This window comes from Perognathus longimembris, chromosome 6 (genome assembly GCF_023159225.1).
Source record: "Perognathus longimembris pacificus isolate PPM17 chromosome 6, ASM2315922v1, whole genome shotgun sequence".
Taxonomy (NCBI): Eukaryota; Metazoa; Chordata; class Mammalia; order Rodentia; family Heteromyidae; genus Perognathus; species Perognathus longimembris.
In genome coordinates, this window is record NC_063166.1 from 64,982,073 (window position 1) to 65,001,775 (window position 19,703).

General features: G+C 48.0%; 1 protein-coding gene across 1 annotated transcript; it reads right to left on the reverse strand.

Annotated features, from left to right (window-relative positions):
* Positions 1 to 659: 659 nt before the first annotated feature.
* Positions 660 to 18,062, reverse strand: Tgm6 (transglutaminase 6). Its single transcript, XM_048347434.1, has 12 exons — positions 17,893 to 18,062; positions 17,272 to 17,514; positions 16,627 to 16,745; positions 15,130 to 15,258; positions 13,602 to 13,779; positions 12,705 to 12,843; positions 11,270 to 11,373; positions 10,952 to 11,194; positions 8,685 to 9,026; positions 2,769 to 2,923; positions 2,390 to 2,523; positions 660 to 813 (listed from the first exon to the last, which is right to left on the reverse strand). The coding sequence occupies exons 2-12, from the start codon at positions 17,477 to 17,479 to the stop codon at positions 660 to 662; spliced, it is 1,905 nt and encodes a 634-aa protein (XP_048203391.1). The 5' UTR covers positions 17,480 to 17,514; positions 17,893 to 18,062.
* Between the last annotated feature and the right edge of the window lie 1,641 nt (positions 18,063 to 19,703).

Below are 19,703 nucleotides of genomic sequence, written 5' to 3' on the forward strand. Positions count from 1 at the left end.
GGAATCGAACCTAGGGCCTCATGTATCCGAGGCAGGCACTCTTGCCACTAGGCCATATCCCCAGCCCTTTGTCAGCTGTTTTCAAGCAGCCAAAGTCTCTCAGATGCAGTGATTGTATCTCCAGCTTAAGAGTACACTGAAACATAGCCTTAGGGTAGCGGTGGGATGAGATGAATGGCAGGCCTCTGAGTCTGCCTGTGGCCTTGGCAGGCCTCTCTTTTTCTGTCCTGGAGTGCATGGGGTTGTTCCAGTCCCAGTGCTGACATTTGGGTTATCAGTCAGGCCTGGGGGAGGGGTGGGGCACTTGAAGAGCTGGGAAGGAAGTGAGGAGAGGTGAGCTGGCCAGAGGGGGCAAAAGTGGAAGGACCAAGGCTCCTGGGATGCTTAGTGTGCCAGCCTCCTGGCTGGTGAGAAGAAAAACAGAGGATCTCTATGTTCCTATATCAGCCATTTGTCCAGAAGGGTAAGGGTAACTGAGTCCAACACCTCATTTCACAGATGGGGAAACTGAGGCCCAATAGGAAAAGGACTTGCCTAAACTTACGGAGTAGAGACTGAAGCAGGACCAACCCAGGGCTTCTGTCTCCCACACGGGAGATACAAAGAGATGGGCAGGAGGACAAGGGGGCCACATCCTCCCCTGAGTCCTGTGTGGCCCATCACTTGGCTGTGGCCACCTGGACGATCACAAAGCCCTTGATGTCTGGGAAGTGGGGGCTGATGAGGTCTGCCTGCAGCTGCCTTGGGCCACTCTTGGAGGGGGTGATGTTGAACTGGACCAAGGCTCTCTCCTGGGGCTCCAGGATGGGCACACTGGAGACAAGAGCAGGGGGAAAGATGGGGCGTTAGTCCTCTCTCCTGAGTCTGGTTGGCGAGTCCATGGCTCCCCAGGGACTCTCAAGTCCAAGGTCACATTGTGACTTACCATCCACATGTCATCATGTTTCCAGCCTCACCCCTCTGTCCCCACCTCACTCTCATTCGAGCGCTATCTCATATCCTCTGGACTTTAGGGGTCCCCTGTTTGCCCAAACCATATGCTTCTCGGAGGAAGGGTCAACATGTGGCTTGGAATGCCCAAGGAGTGCATGAGCAGAAAGCGGATAATGGAAATGAGTAAGTGAATGACTGGAACGTGTGAGAGAGTGAATGAGTGCATGAAGGAATGAATAAATGAGTGAGTTAAAGAAGCATGGAGGTGAAGGGGGTGGGAGAGAGTATTGGAGGGGTGAGTCCCATCGAGGAACACTGTGTGAAGATACGGGCCTGCCAGAATGAAAACGCCTGGCACCATTTGTCAACGCTAATAAAAGCATGAGAAATAAGGAATGAGTATGTGTGGAAGACCAGGGATGAGGGCAAGGGGGACAAAAGTGGGTGATGGGGCGAATGTGATCGAAGTGCATGTCATATATGTACAACAGTATCTTAACATAGCCCATGCTTTTATAAATGTAAACATAAGAATGAGTGGATGAATGAACCAATCAAAACTGAGTTGAGTAAAGGAATGACTAGGTGAAAGAGTAAGGGAATGAAAAATGTGATAAGAGTAAATGAAGTTGGGGGTGACACACTCTTGCAATCCCCGGACTTGGAAGGCTGAGGTAGGAGGATGGTGGGTCCCAGGCCAGCCTGGGCTACAGAGTGAAACCCTGTTTCGAAAAAACAAAGAAAACCTCCAAACCCAAACAAATACGAGACAAAGATGAATAAACTGAAAGAGTGAATGAATTAAAGAGAGCAGAAGAGGGAGAGAGAGTAACGGATACTTCAGTAGCTAGGTAATGGTTAAAAGGTGAAGGCTGATGTGTATGGGCAGTGGGCTTTTCCTGTCCACCCCTCGCTCAAGCTTCTTCTCTCTGGCCCATCCCATGAGGCAGGAAGCCCCTCTCCTCCCCTCCCCACCGCTGGCACTGGCTTGTCAAACCTCACTGTTTTAGAGTTTACTCTTCGCCTCTGAAACTCCGTTTTGCTTTGGTGACTCCATCTTAAAGAAAGGGCTGCACCGCTACCCGTGAGACTAGTTCCTTATAGTTTGACATTTAAAGATATATGTAGCTGCCGTTCCATTTATGTTCCTAGGTAACCATCATAGAGACAATCATAGAAACGGGTCATGCTGCCCTCACTCAGTGCTTGCTTACAGCATTGTCTAGCTTATGCTTCTGTAACTTCTGGCTTGATTTGTACCTACACGAAAGAACTGTTAGGGAATTTCCATCCCTGAGCAAACAAGGATGTAAATTCTTGCATTAAAGTGGCCCTAACATGCACTTTTGGGCACCCAGCTGGCCAGTGTAGTTCTGGCTGGTAATAAAGACATTCTATTGGCTGCACTCCGTGTCTGTGTGGTCTCTCCTGGTGGCCCTCCCCACAGCACACTTACTCAATGCTGAGCTGTCCTTGGAGCAGGCCGCTGCCCTCCACCATCAGCACGCAGTCCTTCGCTCCCTCCAAGAGGGGGTTGACCACCGTCACCTCCACCGCGACTGCCACTCCCACCACGGCGGGCCCCAGCACCTGGGGGGAGCAGCAGCACTGAGTCACCCCGAGCCCTACCATCACCCCACAAAAGCCAGGGGCCTGGCTCTGCCAGAAAGTGGAGCATCATTTGTGTCCCCGGCTTCTACCTATCCCATGACAGTGTCACTAGCACAGCCATCCCCAGCCTTTTACATTCTCTCCACCCTCCAGAGGAAGCTGTGGCAAGGGCACCCATCCTGAGCTCCGCTGGAAACAGCATGGTGGATGCGGATGGAAGTCACCTTGATGGTGATGAAGTCCTCCAGGGTAAGGTCCTTCTCCACCAGGAGCTTCTCTCCCTTGCTGACAAAGCACATGGCGGCCAGCAGGATCTTCTTGTCATCTGTCAGATCTTCTTTGTACTGAGAGTAAGATATTTCCACCGGGATCTTCTTCTCTGGAAGCAGAGATGGGAGTGGGGGCTTGGCACTCTCCTTAATGGTATCCAGCTAAGCTGGCCTTGGGCTGTAACCCTCTCAGTCTCTGCTTCCCTGCTAGAATGATAGATGTGAGCCACCATACCTGATCTTACAGGACAATTTGTATCATTCAATGCAAATGTAGAAGAGAAGGTATTTTAAATTAACGATCTAAGCTTCCATTTTTTGCCAACTTGATTTGATTTGATAAAGAACAACTACAAAAGACCTACAGCAAACTTCAAACTTAATGGCAAGAAGTTAGAAATTCTCTCCAAGACCAGGATCAAGGTAAGGCTGTCCTCTCTTGCTGCTTTTCATGTTGGAATTCCTAGCTAGTGCTTTAAGACAAGAGAAGGAAGCTAGGTGCTGGTGGCTCACATCTGTAACCCTAGCTACTCAGGAGGCTGAGATATGAGGATTATGGTTTGAAGCCAGCCTGGGCAGGAAAGTCATGAGACTCTTATCTTCTTTTTTTTTTTTTTTTTTTTTTGGCCAGTCCTGGGCCTTGGACTCAGGGCCTGAGCACTGTCCCTGGCTTCTTCCCGCTCAAGGCTAGCACTCTGCCATTTGAGCCACAGCGCCGCTTCTGGCCGTTTTCTGTATATGTGGTGCTGGGGAATCGAACCTAGGGCCTCGTGTATCCGAGGCAGGCACTCTTGCCACTAGGCTATATCCCCAGCCCCGACTCTTATCTTCTATTAACCATCAGAAAACTGGAAGTGGAGCTGTGGCTCAAAGCCACAGAGCACTAGCCTTGAGCAAAAAAGCTCAGCAGGGACAGCACCCAGGCCATAAGTTCAAGCTCCATGAACGACCAGAGAGAGAGAGAGAGAGAGAGAGAGAGAGAGAGAGAGAGAGACAAGTGAATGAAATAAAAGATTGGGAAAAAAGAAATAAAAAGTCTGTTCAATGATAATCTGTTTGCCTATGTAGGAAATGTAAAAGAACTGATAGTGATAACAACCAAACAAAAATTATTGATTATAGCAAGGTCCTATAAGATATAGGGTTAATATAAAAATCAGTCACTTTACTATATAACAGCATGGTTGATGAAGGAGAAAAGATGATGAAAAAGATTTTACTAAAATTAAAAACTCTAGCCAGGCATTGGTGGCAGTCAGTCCAGGCAGGCAAGTCTGTGAGACTCTTGTCTCCAATTAACCACCCAAAAGAGCCAGAAGTGGAGCTGGGGCTCAAGTGATAGAACATTAACCTTGAGCAAAAAGGCTCAGGGACAGCTCCTAGGCCCTGAATTCAAGCTTGTGCACGTGCACATACACACACGTGTGTGCACGCCCCCCCCCACCCCAAATTAAAAACTCTGCCCTGCAAAAGAGAATGAGAAGACCAGACTTGGGGAGACAGTATTTACAGAAGACACATCTGATTAAAGACTATTGTTCAAAGTATACAAAGACTTCCCCAAACAGGGCAATAAGAAAACAAACCATTCAATTAAAAAATGAGCAGAAAGATCTCGATACTTCTTCCAAGAAGAAATACAGATGCCAAATAAGCATATGAAAAGATGTTCAACATCATATTTCATTAGGGAACCACAAAGTAGAACAACAACCAGACACAATGACACACTTGTGAGAATGGCAAGAATCCAAAGCATACAGCATCAGGTGCTGGGGGGGATCACTGGAGAACAGAAACTACGGAAGGCAGCCATGATGGAAGAGAGCTTGACAGGTCCTTTGAAGCCTACTTTTACTGTATGACCTTGGCATTGACATCCTCGTTCTCTATACAGACAAATGGAAAACTTAACATCCTCACAAAATGCAGCACACTGATGGTTTGGTTTGCATGTTTATGTATTGGAGGCTCGGTTCCCATGGTGACAGTATTGGGAGATGGTGAGACCTTTCAGAGCTGGGGACTCCAGGGAATCCCTTAGGGGATATATGCTCTTGAAAGACACTATGGGACAGCAGTGTCTCCTACTTCCTTCTTCCGGCTAACACGTCTTTCCTGCAAACATATGCCCCATCATTTGTCGGGGGCCCTTGTCAGAGCCCATGACATGCTATTTGGGTTTTCAGCCTGCAAAACTGTGAGTTAGATAAATACCTTTCTGCCTTTTTGTCTGCTTTTGTCTCTCTCTGGATCAAATCCAAAACCTCGACATGCTAGACATACACTCTGCCTATGAGCTCCTTGGTCTTGAACTGTGATTCTGGGTGCTGTCCCTAAGCCCCTTTTGCTCAAGAGTAGCACTCTACCACTTGAACTACTTCTGGTTTTTTCTATGATTAACTGGAGACTTCGAATTATGATCCTCAGATCTCAGCCTCCTGAATAACTAGGATTACAGGTGTGAGTCACAGGCACCTGGATACCCAAAGTATTTCACAAAATGGACTCACACAGATATTTAAAGTAGCTTGGTTTCTAACTGCCCCAAGTTGGAGACAGTCCAGATGAATAGAAAAAAACAAAACAAAATGGTATGTCTACATAATGGACTACTATTCTGGAGGTGAAAGAAAATGAGATATCAATGGAGAGACAAAACACAGGAGAACCATAAGTACATATTGCTGAGGAAAAAAAATCACCCTGAAAAGGTGACAAACTATATGATTCCAACGAGGCAAACCATGGAGATAGTTGAAAGGTCAGTGGCTGGCTAGAGATGCACTGACAGAGGAAAGAAAGGGGGATGAGAGAGAGGGAGGGAGGGGGAAGGGAGGCAGGAAGGCCAGGCAAATCATAGAAGATGACATTATGAGGGTGGTTACACTGTTTTCTGTGACTTTCTGATAGCATCTACAAGCTACACACGTTCAAAACCCAGAGGAGTTACAACGTTGAGATTGAAACCTAATGTCAGCTTTGGACTTTGGCTCATCAGTTGTACCACTAATGGAAGAATTAGAGAAGAGAGGGTGGAGAGGGAAGACAGGAACTTTATCTTCTTTCCTCTCCATTTTCCTGTAAACCTATACTGATAGACCCCGAGTTCAAACCCCAGTGCCATCAAACAAACAAAATCTTAATGAAAATATAGCCTATTGAAAAGTAAGTTATTTATTTTAATAAATCATATGTCTTAATAACTGATTTGGCTCAACAATTCCTTTGTTGTGAATCTAGTCTAACAAAATAATTCAAAATCCAGGAGGAAAAGGAGCTTTTGCAGGGCACTGGTGGCTCACACCTGTAATCTTAGCTACTCAGGAGGCTGAGATCTGAGGATTGTAGTTCAAAGCTACCCTGGATAGGAAAGTGTGTGAAATTCTTATCTCTAACGAACTACCAAAAAAATCCTGAAAGTGGAGTTGTGGCTCAAGTGGTAGAGTTCTAATTTCAATTGAAAAAGAGTGGGTCAGTGCCTAGGCCCTCAGTTCAAGCCTGATGGCACCAAAAAAAAAAAAAAAAAAAAAAAAGGAGTTTTGTTTTCCTGGCAAGATGTTTATGTTAGTGTTATTTTTAATAGCAATGTGCTGGTAACATCTCAAAAGATAAAAAATAAATCACTATATATTTACTTAAACATCAGTTATCTATTACATTGTAACTATAAAGAGCTTATAAAATATTTAAATTACAACGCAAGAAGAATGGAGCACCAGTGACTATCTGCAATATTTAGCAAGAGCTATGTTTTTCAAAAAGCAAACAGGCATTAAAAGTTGGAACAAAACTTGCTAACAGTTTGGAGGTGGGTGGTAGGATCACAGGCAATTTTTCTCTTTGGCTCTTGAAATCTTTAATGAATATGTATTACTTTCAATATGAAAAAAATTGCCAAAAGCCAGGGGAAAGTGAATGTTAATTAATATTTTATTATGAAGTGTTATTCTGTGATTTAGATTTTATGACAGAAAATGACACAAAGAGCTAAAAAAAAAAATGTGACACCTCCTTCATGTGTTTTCTTCCCTGTCAAAACTCACCAGGGGCGCTTGCCAGAGGAGTGACTGCAATTCAACTTTGTTCATGGAATCTTTAGAGTTTAGATGGTACAAGAAAGGAGACATACATACATAGTGCAGAGAGAATATCTATCTATCTATCTATCTATCTATCTATCTATCTACCTAGACATACAGAAAGACATATAGAGATGAATAGAGTCAGCAGTAAATACAGACAGATAAAAATACATATGGAGAGACAGAGATAGAGACATATATATGCAGAGAGACAGATAGAAAAATAAAAAGTTATAGAAAGAGGAGAATATAATATATATATATATATACAGAGAGAGATAGCTGGAGAGACAGAAGAAACACATAGATTGAGAGGAGAGATTTGTGTGTGTGTGTGTATGTGTGTCTTTGTGTGTGCGTGTGTACACACAATGTAGACTTCTGGTATCTGCAGGCTCATGGATCCACAGAGACCCAGCTGAAGAAAACCCACCCATGCTCAGGATGCAGAGTTCAGCCCTGAAGTGCTGATGCTTGGTTCATGTTTCCCACAATGCCCCCCAACTTCTGCCTTACAACAAAGCTGAGATTTTTTACTTTGTCACTTACATGAAGCACATTCACTTTTACCTCACTCTTTAGGCATCGTTTGCTTTTTGGGAGGCAGACTTTCCTAGAATTAAGGGCAGAGAACACTCAGCAGATCACACCGTGGTTTAAATACAACCAATGATCCTGCGAGGCTTCTCTTCATCAGCCGGGCTGTCAGGCATGTGTGGTAATCAAACACGTTGTTCCGGAATTCCTTTTTTAATTTTATGTTGAGTTTTTGCCCATGCTTGGCCAAAACTGCATGTCATAAATATGTAAGTAAAATGGGCTTATTGTGTATTACATATCTATACTTCTTTCTCTCTTCATAAACACAGATAGACACAGATAGATAGTCAGAGGAAAGAGAAGCTATGAAAAGGAGATCCATTCAGTAAACCATACTTGAAGTGCTATGTGTTTAAAGATCGTGAAAAAAAAATCCTTCATGTATTAGCACAAAACCATGTTACAAGGTTAGTTAAAAGTATACAGAAACCTTCCCAAGTTCTGCGAATGGGTTTTAGGAAACTGTCCCTAAAGCATGGGATCCAGACAAAGCATGGCCTTTCACCCGGCCTCACTGCACAGCCTGTAGTGAAGTGGCTGGGTCAGCTGAGGCCCAGCGTCTGGGCTTGGACCCCTGCCAGTGCCCTTCCCTGCCCTTGACCGGGCCACTTGGGTGTGCATTCTGGGTCAGTTACACCAACTCTGTGACTTTGGGCATGCGTTTTCTCCCTGTTGGCAGGATGGAGCCCCCACGGGGACACATGAGTGGCTGCGGGTCCTGCCCTGCCCTCCCTCAGCGTCCTCAGGGTGGCCGGCGCACATCAGCACTGAGTGAACAGCTCTTAGGGAGGGATGCTGTGGGGCGCAGCATGTCTGGAAACAGATGGACTCCAGGAGTGCTTGGGATTTTAGAAAGGTCACTCTTAGCACACTGCACACTGTGGAGCTGCTGCCAGCGTACCAATTGGGATGATTTAGGGGCTGACTAGAAATCACCTCGCGTCAGGCCATTTGGCTGCTACCAGGTGATTGTGGGTTTTTATTGTCCTAAAACTGTAGACTGGATGATCATGATTTGCCCTGGAAGCCCCCAGTTTTCCCATCTGTAGACACAAAGGGCAAGGCCTTGAGCGCCAAGCACCCTTCCTTCTGGCATGAATGACACTCCATCCCCACTGGGACCCCCTCCACCCTCCCACAAAGGGGCTGGGCCTCCAGGTCCTGCCAAGCGGTTCTTGGTTCTTACCCTCCTGCGGCCCCAGCCTAATGGTGTGGGATTCCTGCAGGATCTCTGCCACCGGCCGGCGGGTGTACAGGATGGTGGCCGCGCTTAGGTTCGCTCGGACCCTCTGCGCCCGGGGGGTGAGGTTGGCCAAGCACAGTGCCAGCTTCAGGTCATGGCCAAGCGCCAGCGGCTCCAGCACCTTGAACTTGCCCGCGATGCTGGGCTTGGTGGCGGGCTCCAGGAGGTCCTCACGCCAGAGGCCGCGACCACCGGCCCTGCGGATGCGGGTCCTCCGGCCCCAGGCCTCCACGCTCAGCAGCTTCTTCACCGCCTTGCTGTACACCTGCCGCTCCTTCCGGGACCCTGTGGACAGGCATCGTCACCACAGTCAGCAGCAGCACCCTCCCCCTGCCTCCGGCCAGCCCTCCATTCCAACAAACAATTGCCCATCAGGAAATTTGACATAAAAATGCCACCACTAGGGTTGGTTTTTTTTTTTTTTGTTTTTTTTTGGCCAGTCTTGGGCCTTGGACTCAGGGCCTGAGCACCGTCCCTGACTTCCTTTTGCTCAAGGCTAGCACTCTGCCACTTGAGCCACAGCACCACTTCTGGCCATTTTCTATATATGTGGTGCTGGGGAATCGAACCCAGGGCCTCATGTATACGAGGCAAGCGCTCTTGCCACTAGGCCATATCCCCAGCCCCAAAATGCCACCACTGGGTAAGAACTGGGATGTTGACTTCCTTCCTTCCTTCCTTCCTTCCTTCCTTCCTTCCTTCCTTCCTTCCTTCCTTCCGTTCTTTCTTTCTTCCTTCCTTCCTTCCGTTCTTTCTTTCTTCCTTCCTTCCTTCCGTTCTTTCTTTCTTCCTTTCTTTCTTTCTTCCTTTCTTCCTTTCTTTCTTTCTTCCTTTCTTCCTTTCTTTCTTTCTTTCTTTCTTTCTTTCTTTCTTTCTTTCTTTCTTTCTTTCTTTCTTCCTTCCTTCCTTCCTTTCTTTCTTTCTTTCTTTCTTTCTTTCTTTCTTTCTTTCTTTCTTTCTTTCTTTCTTTCTTTCTTTCTTTCTTCCTTTCTTTCTTTCTTTCTCTTTTCAACAGTACTGGGGATTGAACTCAGGACCTCCTACATGCCAAGCAGATGCTTTGGCACTTGAGCCATGACTCTAATCCTGTCTTGTGTTGGTTATTTTCAAAGTAGAGTCTCCTCAGGCTGGCTTGGACTGCAATCCTTTTATTTGTATCCACCATGTTACTGGGGATCACAGGCCTGAGCCACCACACACAGCAATTGTGCCTCTCCTCTAGTTGGGGATAACAGGCATGTGTCATTGTACTCAGCCATTGGTGAGATGGAGTCTCAGAAACTTGTTTTTGCCCTGGTTGGCTTCAAACCATATTCCCAACTATCTGCCTAGATAGGATAACAGGCTTGAGCCACTGTGCCCAACTAGGATGTTGATGTCTTCCAGGCTTTAGCCAAAGCTTAGGACAAAAATCCCCCAAGACCCCATGTTCTAAGTTCTAGGATGCAATCAGCCATTAATGCATGGGATCTATGAGACAGAGGAGGCCTTGGCCCGACCACTGTCATTTACTGCCATCACAACTGCCAATTGCTAATTGTCAAGCAAACCCCAAGTTCCTAAAGATGGAGCCAATGGTGCTTGTGAGGATGTGTGGGATGTGGATGCTTGAAAAAATCAGGGTTAGGCTGACAACAAGAAGGGGCTGGCTGGTCAGCCGTGGGATTAGCTGTGGAGGAGGAAGTGGGAGTTCCACTCCCTGAGGGAGCACTGCTTACCTGTGTTACTGGAGCCTTAGTTTATCTGAGTGGGAGAGAGACCCAAACAGGGAAGCCCCAATGGAGACAGACAGTCAAGACCTCACTCCCCATCCTGGTGGAGGCAGCTAGAGCAGATCTGTTCCCTCTTCCAGCAACTTCAGGGTGGGTGGGGAGGGTGAGTCACTGCTGTAGTTTTGCTCAGGGGAGGGGAGGAGGCGAGCTCTGAATCAAATTTGAACTGGAAGTTTTATTGGCTTGGAAATGATGGGGGCCAAGTATCTGTCGCTCAGGGCAGTCACCACGAGGCTGAGATCTGAGGTTTAAAGCCAGCCAAGACAGATAAAATCCAAGAGTCTCTTACCTCTAATTAACCACCAAAAAGCAGGAAGTGGAGGTATGGTTCAAGCTGTGGTCATCACCATAACATCCCAGAGAGGATCCAGCCCCGGGCCACCTGCAGCCCACTAGCCATCCTGGGGAAATCGGTAAAGGCTGCCCTGGGGTCCTTACCTTCGGGGTACTTGTAGAGGCCTGTGATGTCCACACGGGAGTCGCTGCCCACAGCCTTGGTGCTGATGCACCTCCCGATCTTTTTGGTGTCCGAATAGACCCGCTCCCGCTTCTCGTCCTCATGCCACAGCCAGGTGACGTAGTCCGCGTTGACCTCCGCGAACACGAAGGGGCTGTCATGGGCCAGGTGCACGTCGCCCTCTCGGATGGCGGTGACAGAGGCTGGGCCGCACTGGAACACACCTGGGAGGGAAAACGGGGGTGCAAGCAATGTGGAGGAGGAACGGCAGGCTCTGGGACCCACCTCCAGAGTCCTACCTTCGCTCTCCTCCTGGGGTGTGGCGTCCAGAACCTGCCAGCCGTTGTAAGAGGGACCCAGGTCCCGCCGTGCAAACCAGCTTTCATTCCAGACATGGAAATTCCTGCCACGTGGAGAAGATGGTGCAGGTGGCCACAGGTGAGTAGAAGCCCAAAGGAGAGAGGCCCTGCCCTAGACCAGGGGATGGATTTCAACTTGGCATGAATGCTGTGCTGTCACTCAATCATATTGATGAACACCTGCCATTCACGAACACGTTGGTGTGTGCACATGCATGTGTACATAATGAGCATATTCCTTTTAAGGTACTGGACAAGTCATTGCAAATAAGACAGCAGATTCTTGCCTGCAGGTAAGCCTACATTCTCACAAAGGGGAGAGACACAGACAGGCAGTGTTAAGATAGCAGACAGAGCAAGTGCAAGTGACAATAAATGTTGTGAAGAAAAGGAGGGTTGTGTGCTTAGATCTTCACTACTGGAGGCCTTACTCTAAGTAAATGACACTGAAGGTGAGATCTAAATACTGTACAAAAGAGTCAGCCAGAGGAGGGGTGAAGGGACCAATGTTTCTGGCAGGAGGAACAGCAGGTGCAAAAGTTGAGAAGCAAGAAGAAAAGCTTAGTGAGTTCAAGGAATGCAATGTATCTCTGGGCTATGACAAATGTAAGGTAACCCCTGGGAAAGGGTTCCCCATTTATTTTCAACTTCCTGTGTTCATGAGTGAGAATGCGAGACCAAGAAGTGACATTTACTAGCCCAAGGTCACACAGGAAGGAAGCAGCAGAGGAAGACCCGACTCTTGCTTCTCCTCACTTGCTTGGCCCCCATACAGGTCCTCAGAATGCTCCTCAGGGAAGTCTCTGTCATTGGAAAAACACTGTGTGTGTGTGTGTGTGTGTGTGTGTGTGTGTGTGTGTGTGTGTGTGAGAGAGAGAGAGAGAGAGAGAGAGAGAGAGAGAGAGAGAGAAACAGAGAGAGAGAGAGATAACGTGATAGTACTGGGGCTTGAATTCAGGGCCTGGGTACTGTCCCTTAGCTTTTACATTCATGGCTGATGCTCAATCATTTAAGCCACAGCTCTACTTCCATATTAAAAAAACAAACAAAAAACGGAGACAAGAACCTCATGGATTTCCCTGTCAGTGGTGGCTTCAAACCATGACTCTCAGACCTCAGCCTCTTAAGTAGCTAGGATTATAGGTGTGAGCCGCTGGCGCCCAGCCATGAAAAAAAAAAGACAGAAAAAAAAAAAGAGAGAGAAGTACTTGGAGTCAAGAGGGACGATCCTGCCAAGCTGGGTGGTGACAGAAGCCCCATACAGAACGAAATGTCTATAGGAGGAGAAGAAGGAGAATGGAGCCTTTGGGGCTGGGCAGGGCAGGGCAGGGCAGCCTCTAACCTTAGCCCAGAGTCACTGTGCCCTGGGACCTACCACATGCTGTCTTCTGTCAGGTCCTCTAGGGTGCGCCCGAAGGAGTCCACGTACTTGTCCACACTCAGGTTCTTGTCGGTGTCATGGGCTGAGTTGAAGTTGGACACCACCCGGGTTGCAATCCCCAGACACCTGAGGACTTCAGAACAGAGGGCTGGGAGGTCAGCTGTGGGGCCCAGGCCTGGAGAGGGGCACCTAGACCCCAGCAGGAGGGTCTACCCATTCCTCCTTCTCCTTCGTCTTTGTTGTCTGCTTTGGCAGGGGCAAGGCTAAGACTCTTGCCCTCAGAAAGACTTCCATCTTTTGTGCATCTTGTCAGGGAATCTGTCACTCCCCTCCCCCCCCCACCCCGGGGCAGAAAGACTCTGAGGCTGGCAAGACCTTGGGGTCATATGACACCCGAAGTCTAAGGGGCCTCAAGACCTATCCAAGCCACTCACTGAGCTAGAGGCAGAGGAAGATGGACTTCTGCAAAAGAAAAGATCAAACGTCAAGTATAAAGGGCCTGGTACTAGTGACTCACAACTATAATCCCAGCTAGTCAGGAAGCTGAGATCTGAGGATCATGATTGAAAGCCAGCCCTGACTGACCAATCCAACAGACATCTATCTCCAATTAACGAGCAAAAACTTGGAAGTGCTGCTGCGGCTCAAGTAGCAGAGTGCTTAGCCTTGAGTGAAAAAAGCCAAGGGACAGTGTATGGTCCTGAGTTCAAGCCCAGTTCCTCTCACTCTCTAAAAAGGTAAGAGTTATCCTGTTTCTTTATTCATTCATCAGACTTCCATTTCTTCCTCGTCAATGGAGACTGATTACAGCAGATGCAAATATATGTAGATAGATGCAAATAAGCACATGCTCAGGCCCAGGCTGATGAGAGGGGCCCTCTTTGATGGTACCTGTGCACATGACTCCAGCGAAGACCCAGCACTGGCCATATTTGACCGGCTTGTACCTGCCCTTGAACCACTTCTGCAGAATGGCCACGCTGCCTTGCCAGTGCAGGGGGCTGGTGCCACCGCCATACTTGCCCTGCCACTGGCCTTGTACCACGCCCCGATCATTGTTGCTGTTCACCTGGGCAAAGGAGGTATGGCCAGTTTACACTGCCTGAATATTGGATGTGACTCAGTAGTAGATCATGGGGTTAGCATTCTTGAGGCCTGGGGTTTGATCCTCAAAACACACACACACACACACATACACACACACACACACACACACACACACACACACACACACACACACACACACATGAGTTCCCCAAAGGAATCTAGACTACTTTTTTGGGGGGTACTATTTATAATTTGCAACTGTCTTTCATTGTATGTTGCTAAAATCATCTACAATTTCAGGGTGTTTCCTGTTTTGAACTATCTATATTCTATAATTTGGGATTCTGGGTGGTATCATGATTGCAAAGACAGTTGGCACATTAGGTTAACCTGTTTTATGTCTACAATATAACTTCTATTATTCTGAGCCTTCTCTCCCTTTTCAGATGAGAAAACTGAAGCTAAGAGCGATTAAGAGATTTGTCCAGATCACTTAGCGGGCTAGCTAAGTGGGGAAGGCATGAGCTCACAGCTTGGACTTGGGGCCTGCATGGCTGTCTACTGGGTTATAATGCTTTACTGTGAGGGACTGGTCATCGCTGTGAATTCTCTATCCTCCATGTCTCTGAGGTCTTGAGGAATTAAGGGCATGAAACAAGAGAAACACAGCTTTGACCAGTTTAGGAATCTCAGCTCCCTACCCCTGGCCTTAACCCCTACACCCGATAGGCCCTTGAGCTGATCAATTCAAGTGGGCAGGGCACTCCTCCAAGGAGGTGGGGTTTGTGTCTCCTCCCCTTGAGCCTGAGCTGGCCTGGAATTCCTTAAACCTCTGACTATGGTGGAAGTGTTGCTGGGCATTTCCTGAGCCCAAGCTTTGCTTGGAAAGCTGGCAGCTTCTGCTTCCTCTTTCTTGGAACAGTGGCTGGCATGGGGAAACCAGCTGCTATATATGAGTCTGCCACAAGGAAGCCACACTAGCCATGTGGAGAGGCTGCAAGAACAGAAAGTATGGTGACTAGCCAGTTCCTGCTGTTCTAGCCACGTAGGTCTAGGGGCATGTAGGAGGTTGCGGAAGCCATCTTGGACAGTTTAACTCGAACAGACTCAGACAAGCAGGAAACAACCAGAACAATGGGCTCAGATATAAGGTCATTGAGACAGTCCCAGACATCTGCAGCCATTCACCTCACTCCTCCTCCCCGCCCAAGTTGAAGCATCCTGGAGCAGAGACAAGGATTGCTCTCAGTGCTCTGCCCCAATGTCTCATCACAAGGTTGTAAATGGGGTGCTGGGTGTAAAACAAGACACGGGGATGACAGGGGGTAATCTTCTCCAGTTATAGGTATGGGATTGGTCTGGGGGTCCTCACCATAGCACTGATGATCCTGGTGACATAGACAGGGTCATGGCGCTGGGACACATCAGTGGCTGGGTCATTCTGGTGACTAGGGCTTCGGTCCAAGATGGAGAGGCAGATATCCAGGATGTCCTCTTCAAACTGCTCCCAGAGAGGCCATGCTCAGAGGCTGAAGCCTTTGCCGTAATTCCAGACCCTCACACAGCCCACCTGGTCAGCCTCCCTTGTAATCCCAGGCCCTCCTCATGCAGCCCATGTGGTCAATCATGTGGGTGTAGGCAGGGCAACTTGCCCTAACTCACTTCCTATGTACAACACAGAACCCCCCTAACCACCAGAAATCCTTAACCTTGACCATGCCCATCACCTTCTCAATAATCCCCCACATGACCTTCCCACTACCCACATCAAAGCCACAAAACCCTGTGGTTCTTGAGTCATACCCACCTCACTGATAGGCCCTTTTGCCCTACGTGATATTTTTAGTCAAGTACATTTGGAATAGTTGACAAAACTTAAAAACTGGGAGAAAATTTTAAACATTAGATTTATGGGTCTTTATCCCTCTGAAAAGGGGGAAGGGCTGTTGCTTTTGTGCTCACTTGTCTCCGTGGCAACAGGAAGTGGGAGCTGAGTAGTGGTAAGCCCTTAGATGGAATCTCAGTGTCTCTGCGTATCATCTGTGCCCAGTCCCTGAGCTCCAAATGCTTTCTACCTCCAACTTGTGGGCAGTGGCAGATTTTCCAGCTAGAGACGGGTCAAGTCCTTAACATGCTTCTCCCAGCTTCCTCCTGGAACCCAGAACTCACTTCCCTGCCACCTGGAGTTGCACCATCTAACCTTCCTCCACCCTGTCTAGGCTTTGCCCAACTTTGGAGTCCCAACCCTATATTACTGGGAAACCTCCCACAATCCCCAGGGTCCCCAAGTGTGTGTGGGTCCTTCACTTTCTTCTGGGGCCTTCTTTGCTTCCATCTCTCCTACCCTCATTTTCCTCAATCTGTTATAGCTAGCATCAAAGTGACAGCCAGCCCTCTGCATCTGTGGGTCCTCAAAGTATAATGACTCTCAAAATCTAGTTCCAGGCCCCAGTGATCCGCACCACTGGAAACTCATTAAAATGTGGATTCTCAGGCCTAGCCCTGCATCTGCTCAGCCCAGTGACTCTGAGAGGAGACGCTCACTTGTCTGTTTTAAGGAGCACTCTGTGTGATTCTGAGGTACACTGTGGCTTAAGATGCACTGAATGAAGAGATTTAGCATTCCTCACAGAACTGACTTCCAAATTGTCTTCAAAGTATTTCCTTTTCCTAAGGGCCCAACACAGGTGCTGGCACAGCAAATAGCAGATAACTGGATGGTGAGTGGATAGATGGATGGATAGTGGGTGAGTTTGTTCCGAGAGTCTGCCCATCTGGCTCCTCCCAGGAAGTAGTGAGTGGAAAGAAAACTCACATTGACTTTTCCCATGCCCCATCCCCATCCCTGATGGTCTATGCCCCTGGAGACCTGCCCGTAGTTCCAGCCCTGGGCTCGAATGTGCTTTTCCACGCCTCGGAAGATGATGCCACTGTCATTGAGCACGTACTCTTGTCTCTCTTCTTCTGAGTCCAGGAACACATCATCCTCTGAAAAAGCAGTCATTAGGCTTGGTTTGGGCTGGGGCTCTGGCCATGCCCACCTGGGAAGGGGTTGCAACAGGGCTCAGCAGCAGGATGGAGCCTGGAGGCTGACTGTGATAGGATGGGACAGGAGAAGTTTGCCAGCACCCAGACTGCTAGTCCATCAAGTTCTACCCTTCCTGGGTGGTCTTTCCCTACTATCCCAAGGAAGGAGGATTTGGGGAGTCCTGACCCTTTGGATGGCCCTCCTCGATGCCAACAGAAGGCTCATACTCCTTAAGTAGCAAGGAGTATACCGACCCTGACTGCCCCCTACTGAAGCCTTGTGATGGACTTTGTACTTGACAGCATTAGCTCTGTGATTTCCCACCATATCTCCAAGAGTGAGGCTGTTCTTGGTCCCATAGCTCAGATGTGAAAATGGAGCCAAGTGGAGGGAAACAACTAGGCAGAGCTGGTCTGACTCCAAAACCTCAGCTTTAACCACTACTGGGCCTCTCTGGCCATCAGGCCCCTCCCTTGCAGTTCCTACCTGGGCACCAAGGGTTGAACAGGAGAATAAACTCCCCCAGCTTCCGGTCACTGTGTTTCCGTCGGGAGGAAGGCCTGGCACTCAGCAGGTAGCGGCCGATGACAGCATTGGGGGGGCTGGCAAAGCTGATGGTCACGGTGTTCCCTGTCTGCTCCCCCTTTGATGCTGTCCAGGTATCACCTACCTCCAGCGCTGCTGTCTGGAACATGGCTTTGGTGTGGAGAGCCTCGGATGCCTGGGGACCTGGCAGAGAAGAGAAGGGATCAGGAGACCTTGCGTCTTTGGAGAAGCCCAGTTGTTGCTCTTGAAATGTTGGGGGACAGTGGGGAAAAGGATCTTATCATGTACAAGCAGGCCAGAGACACAGATGATGCCCTTGTCAGCTCTGTCTCCAGCCACATCCTAGGACCGGGAGAAAGTGACAGCACCCAAAATCTCCCTTACAAAGATGATCTTGGGCTCCAAGAGCTCCAGAGTCATGGATTCCTATTATCAGATGCCTTCAGGGTTCTCGACTCAGCCCACCTAAAGAGGTTGGCTTTCCTTTAAGCCTGGGTCTTAGATCTCAAGACATAGTTCTCCTACTGCCCACCTGCAGGGGGTGCTGGCGAACCCAGTTACCTGTCTGCACTGTGAAGATGAGGGCCTCCTCACTGTCCAGGTCTCCACTCAAATCCAGTGTGAGTTTGAACAGCTGGCCCCTGCGAACCACCAGCTCTGGGCAAGGGTACTCTTGGGTGTGATGGGCAGCACCATTCCCAGACCGCTGCCAGTCCACCTTGGTGACTCTGACACCTAGGCAGGGAGAGGACAGGAAGGTGAGCTGATGCCTGGCTGGTCCTCCCATGCTTCCTCTGGCTGGTTGTGGGTTATCCTGATACATTATCTTCTGCTTTTGATTCTCAATATTTGTAATAGTTACCATTGTGTGTGTGTGTGTGTGTGTGTGTGTGTGTGTGTGTGTGATTAATCGTAAATAAGAGTCTCATGGACTTTCCTGCTCAGGGCTGGCTTAGAACTGTGATCCTCAGATCTCAACCTCCTGAATTGCTAGGATTTTAGGCCTGAGTCACTGGAGCCAGGTCTTTAAAGCCTCTGCCAACACTGAATTAGCAAGGTCTGAACTGGTTGTTTGCAAGCAAAACACAGGCGTAGGTCCTTGCAGTTCTGGGGTCCAAACTTATTTATTAACTCACCAATATATAACTTTGCTTTATGTGTTTTTGTTTAAAGACTCCTTAGTCAATATGCACTGTCAGTTTAACACTGAAATCAGTACCAATTGCACTGTAATTCACGCCTGAATAATATTTTTTCTGGAAAACACACACAGTTCCCCGCAAGGCACCACATAGCCTTGGAGCACTTAGACAACTTTTTTTTTTTTTTTTAACACTTAAGAGCACGAGACAACCCTACCACCCTGTGCTCCAGGGCTTCTGTAAGCTGCGAAATCACCAACAAAAAAGCACAGACAAAAAGCATAGTTTTAAATGGACTAAGAAAGGATGTTTACTTATGCATGAAAGCAGAAATCTGAATTCAGAGCAGTACCTATTCAACTTCATCTGGGAATATGAAGGTAGGGCTCTCTCTCTCTCTCTTTCTCTCTCTCTCTCTCAATCTGTGTCACATTTGTGAATGACCAGGAAAGTGCCAAGAAAATCCATTTTGGAGTTAGAAATAAATTTTAGGGAATATGCTAATTTGCATACAGAAAATTTGACACTAGTGATGATGTTGTATACATTCTCTTTGCCAGGTGCTGGAAATATATTGGTGAACAGGACAGATGTGGCCTTAATTTCAATGGTTGAGAGCATGGTAAGGCTGAGTGGTTCAGTAGCTAGAACCAGGGACCTTGGAGGCAGCTGATATAGGTTCAAATACTAACTTGCCCATCTACTGGCTCAACCACTTTCTACCTGGTCTCTTTGTACCTTAGTTTCTCTATCTGCAGACTAGGAGTAGGGGTTCCTCTGGATTGGCTGGGAGGAAAACTTCCTGGAAGGCAGGAGGTAAATTAAGTGTAGTTATTGGGATAACACATGGATGGGTAAGTCCACACCTGACTAATTACTATTTTGATACACACTGAGGGGTAGAGGAGTTGAAAGGACACATGACAAAAGGGCCTAGTGTGCTCTGAAGGGTGATAAACAAGACTTCTTTGAGAAGGTAGTGTTAGGCTGGGTCTTGAGTTGGACAGTGTGTTTCCAGAGGAGAAGAGTGTGATAAAATTGGCTTCAACCTCAGCATCCTCTTCCTCCATCTCTTTGGGGTTCATTCATTTAGGTGTTATGTGTCATATTGGGTACTGGGGATCTGACATATCATGAAATGTACACTGGCCCTGACAGAGGCAGTTGGAAGCCTAGTGGGGGAGAATGGTATTAAACCTCAAACCTAGGAGTAGACTTTGAAAAGTCTCC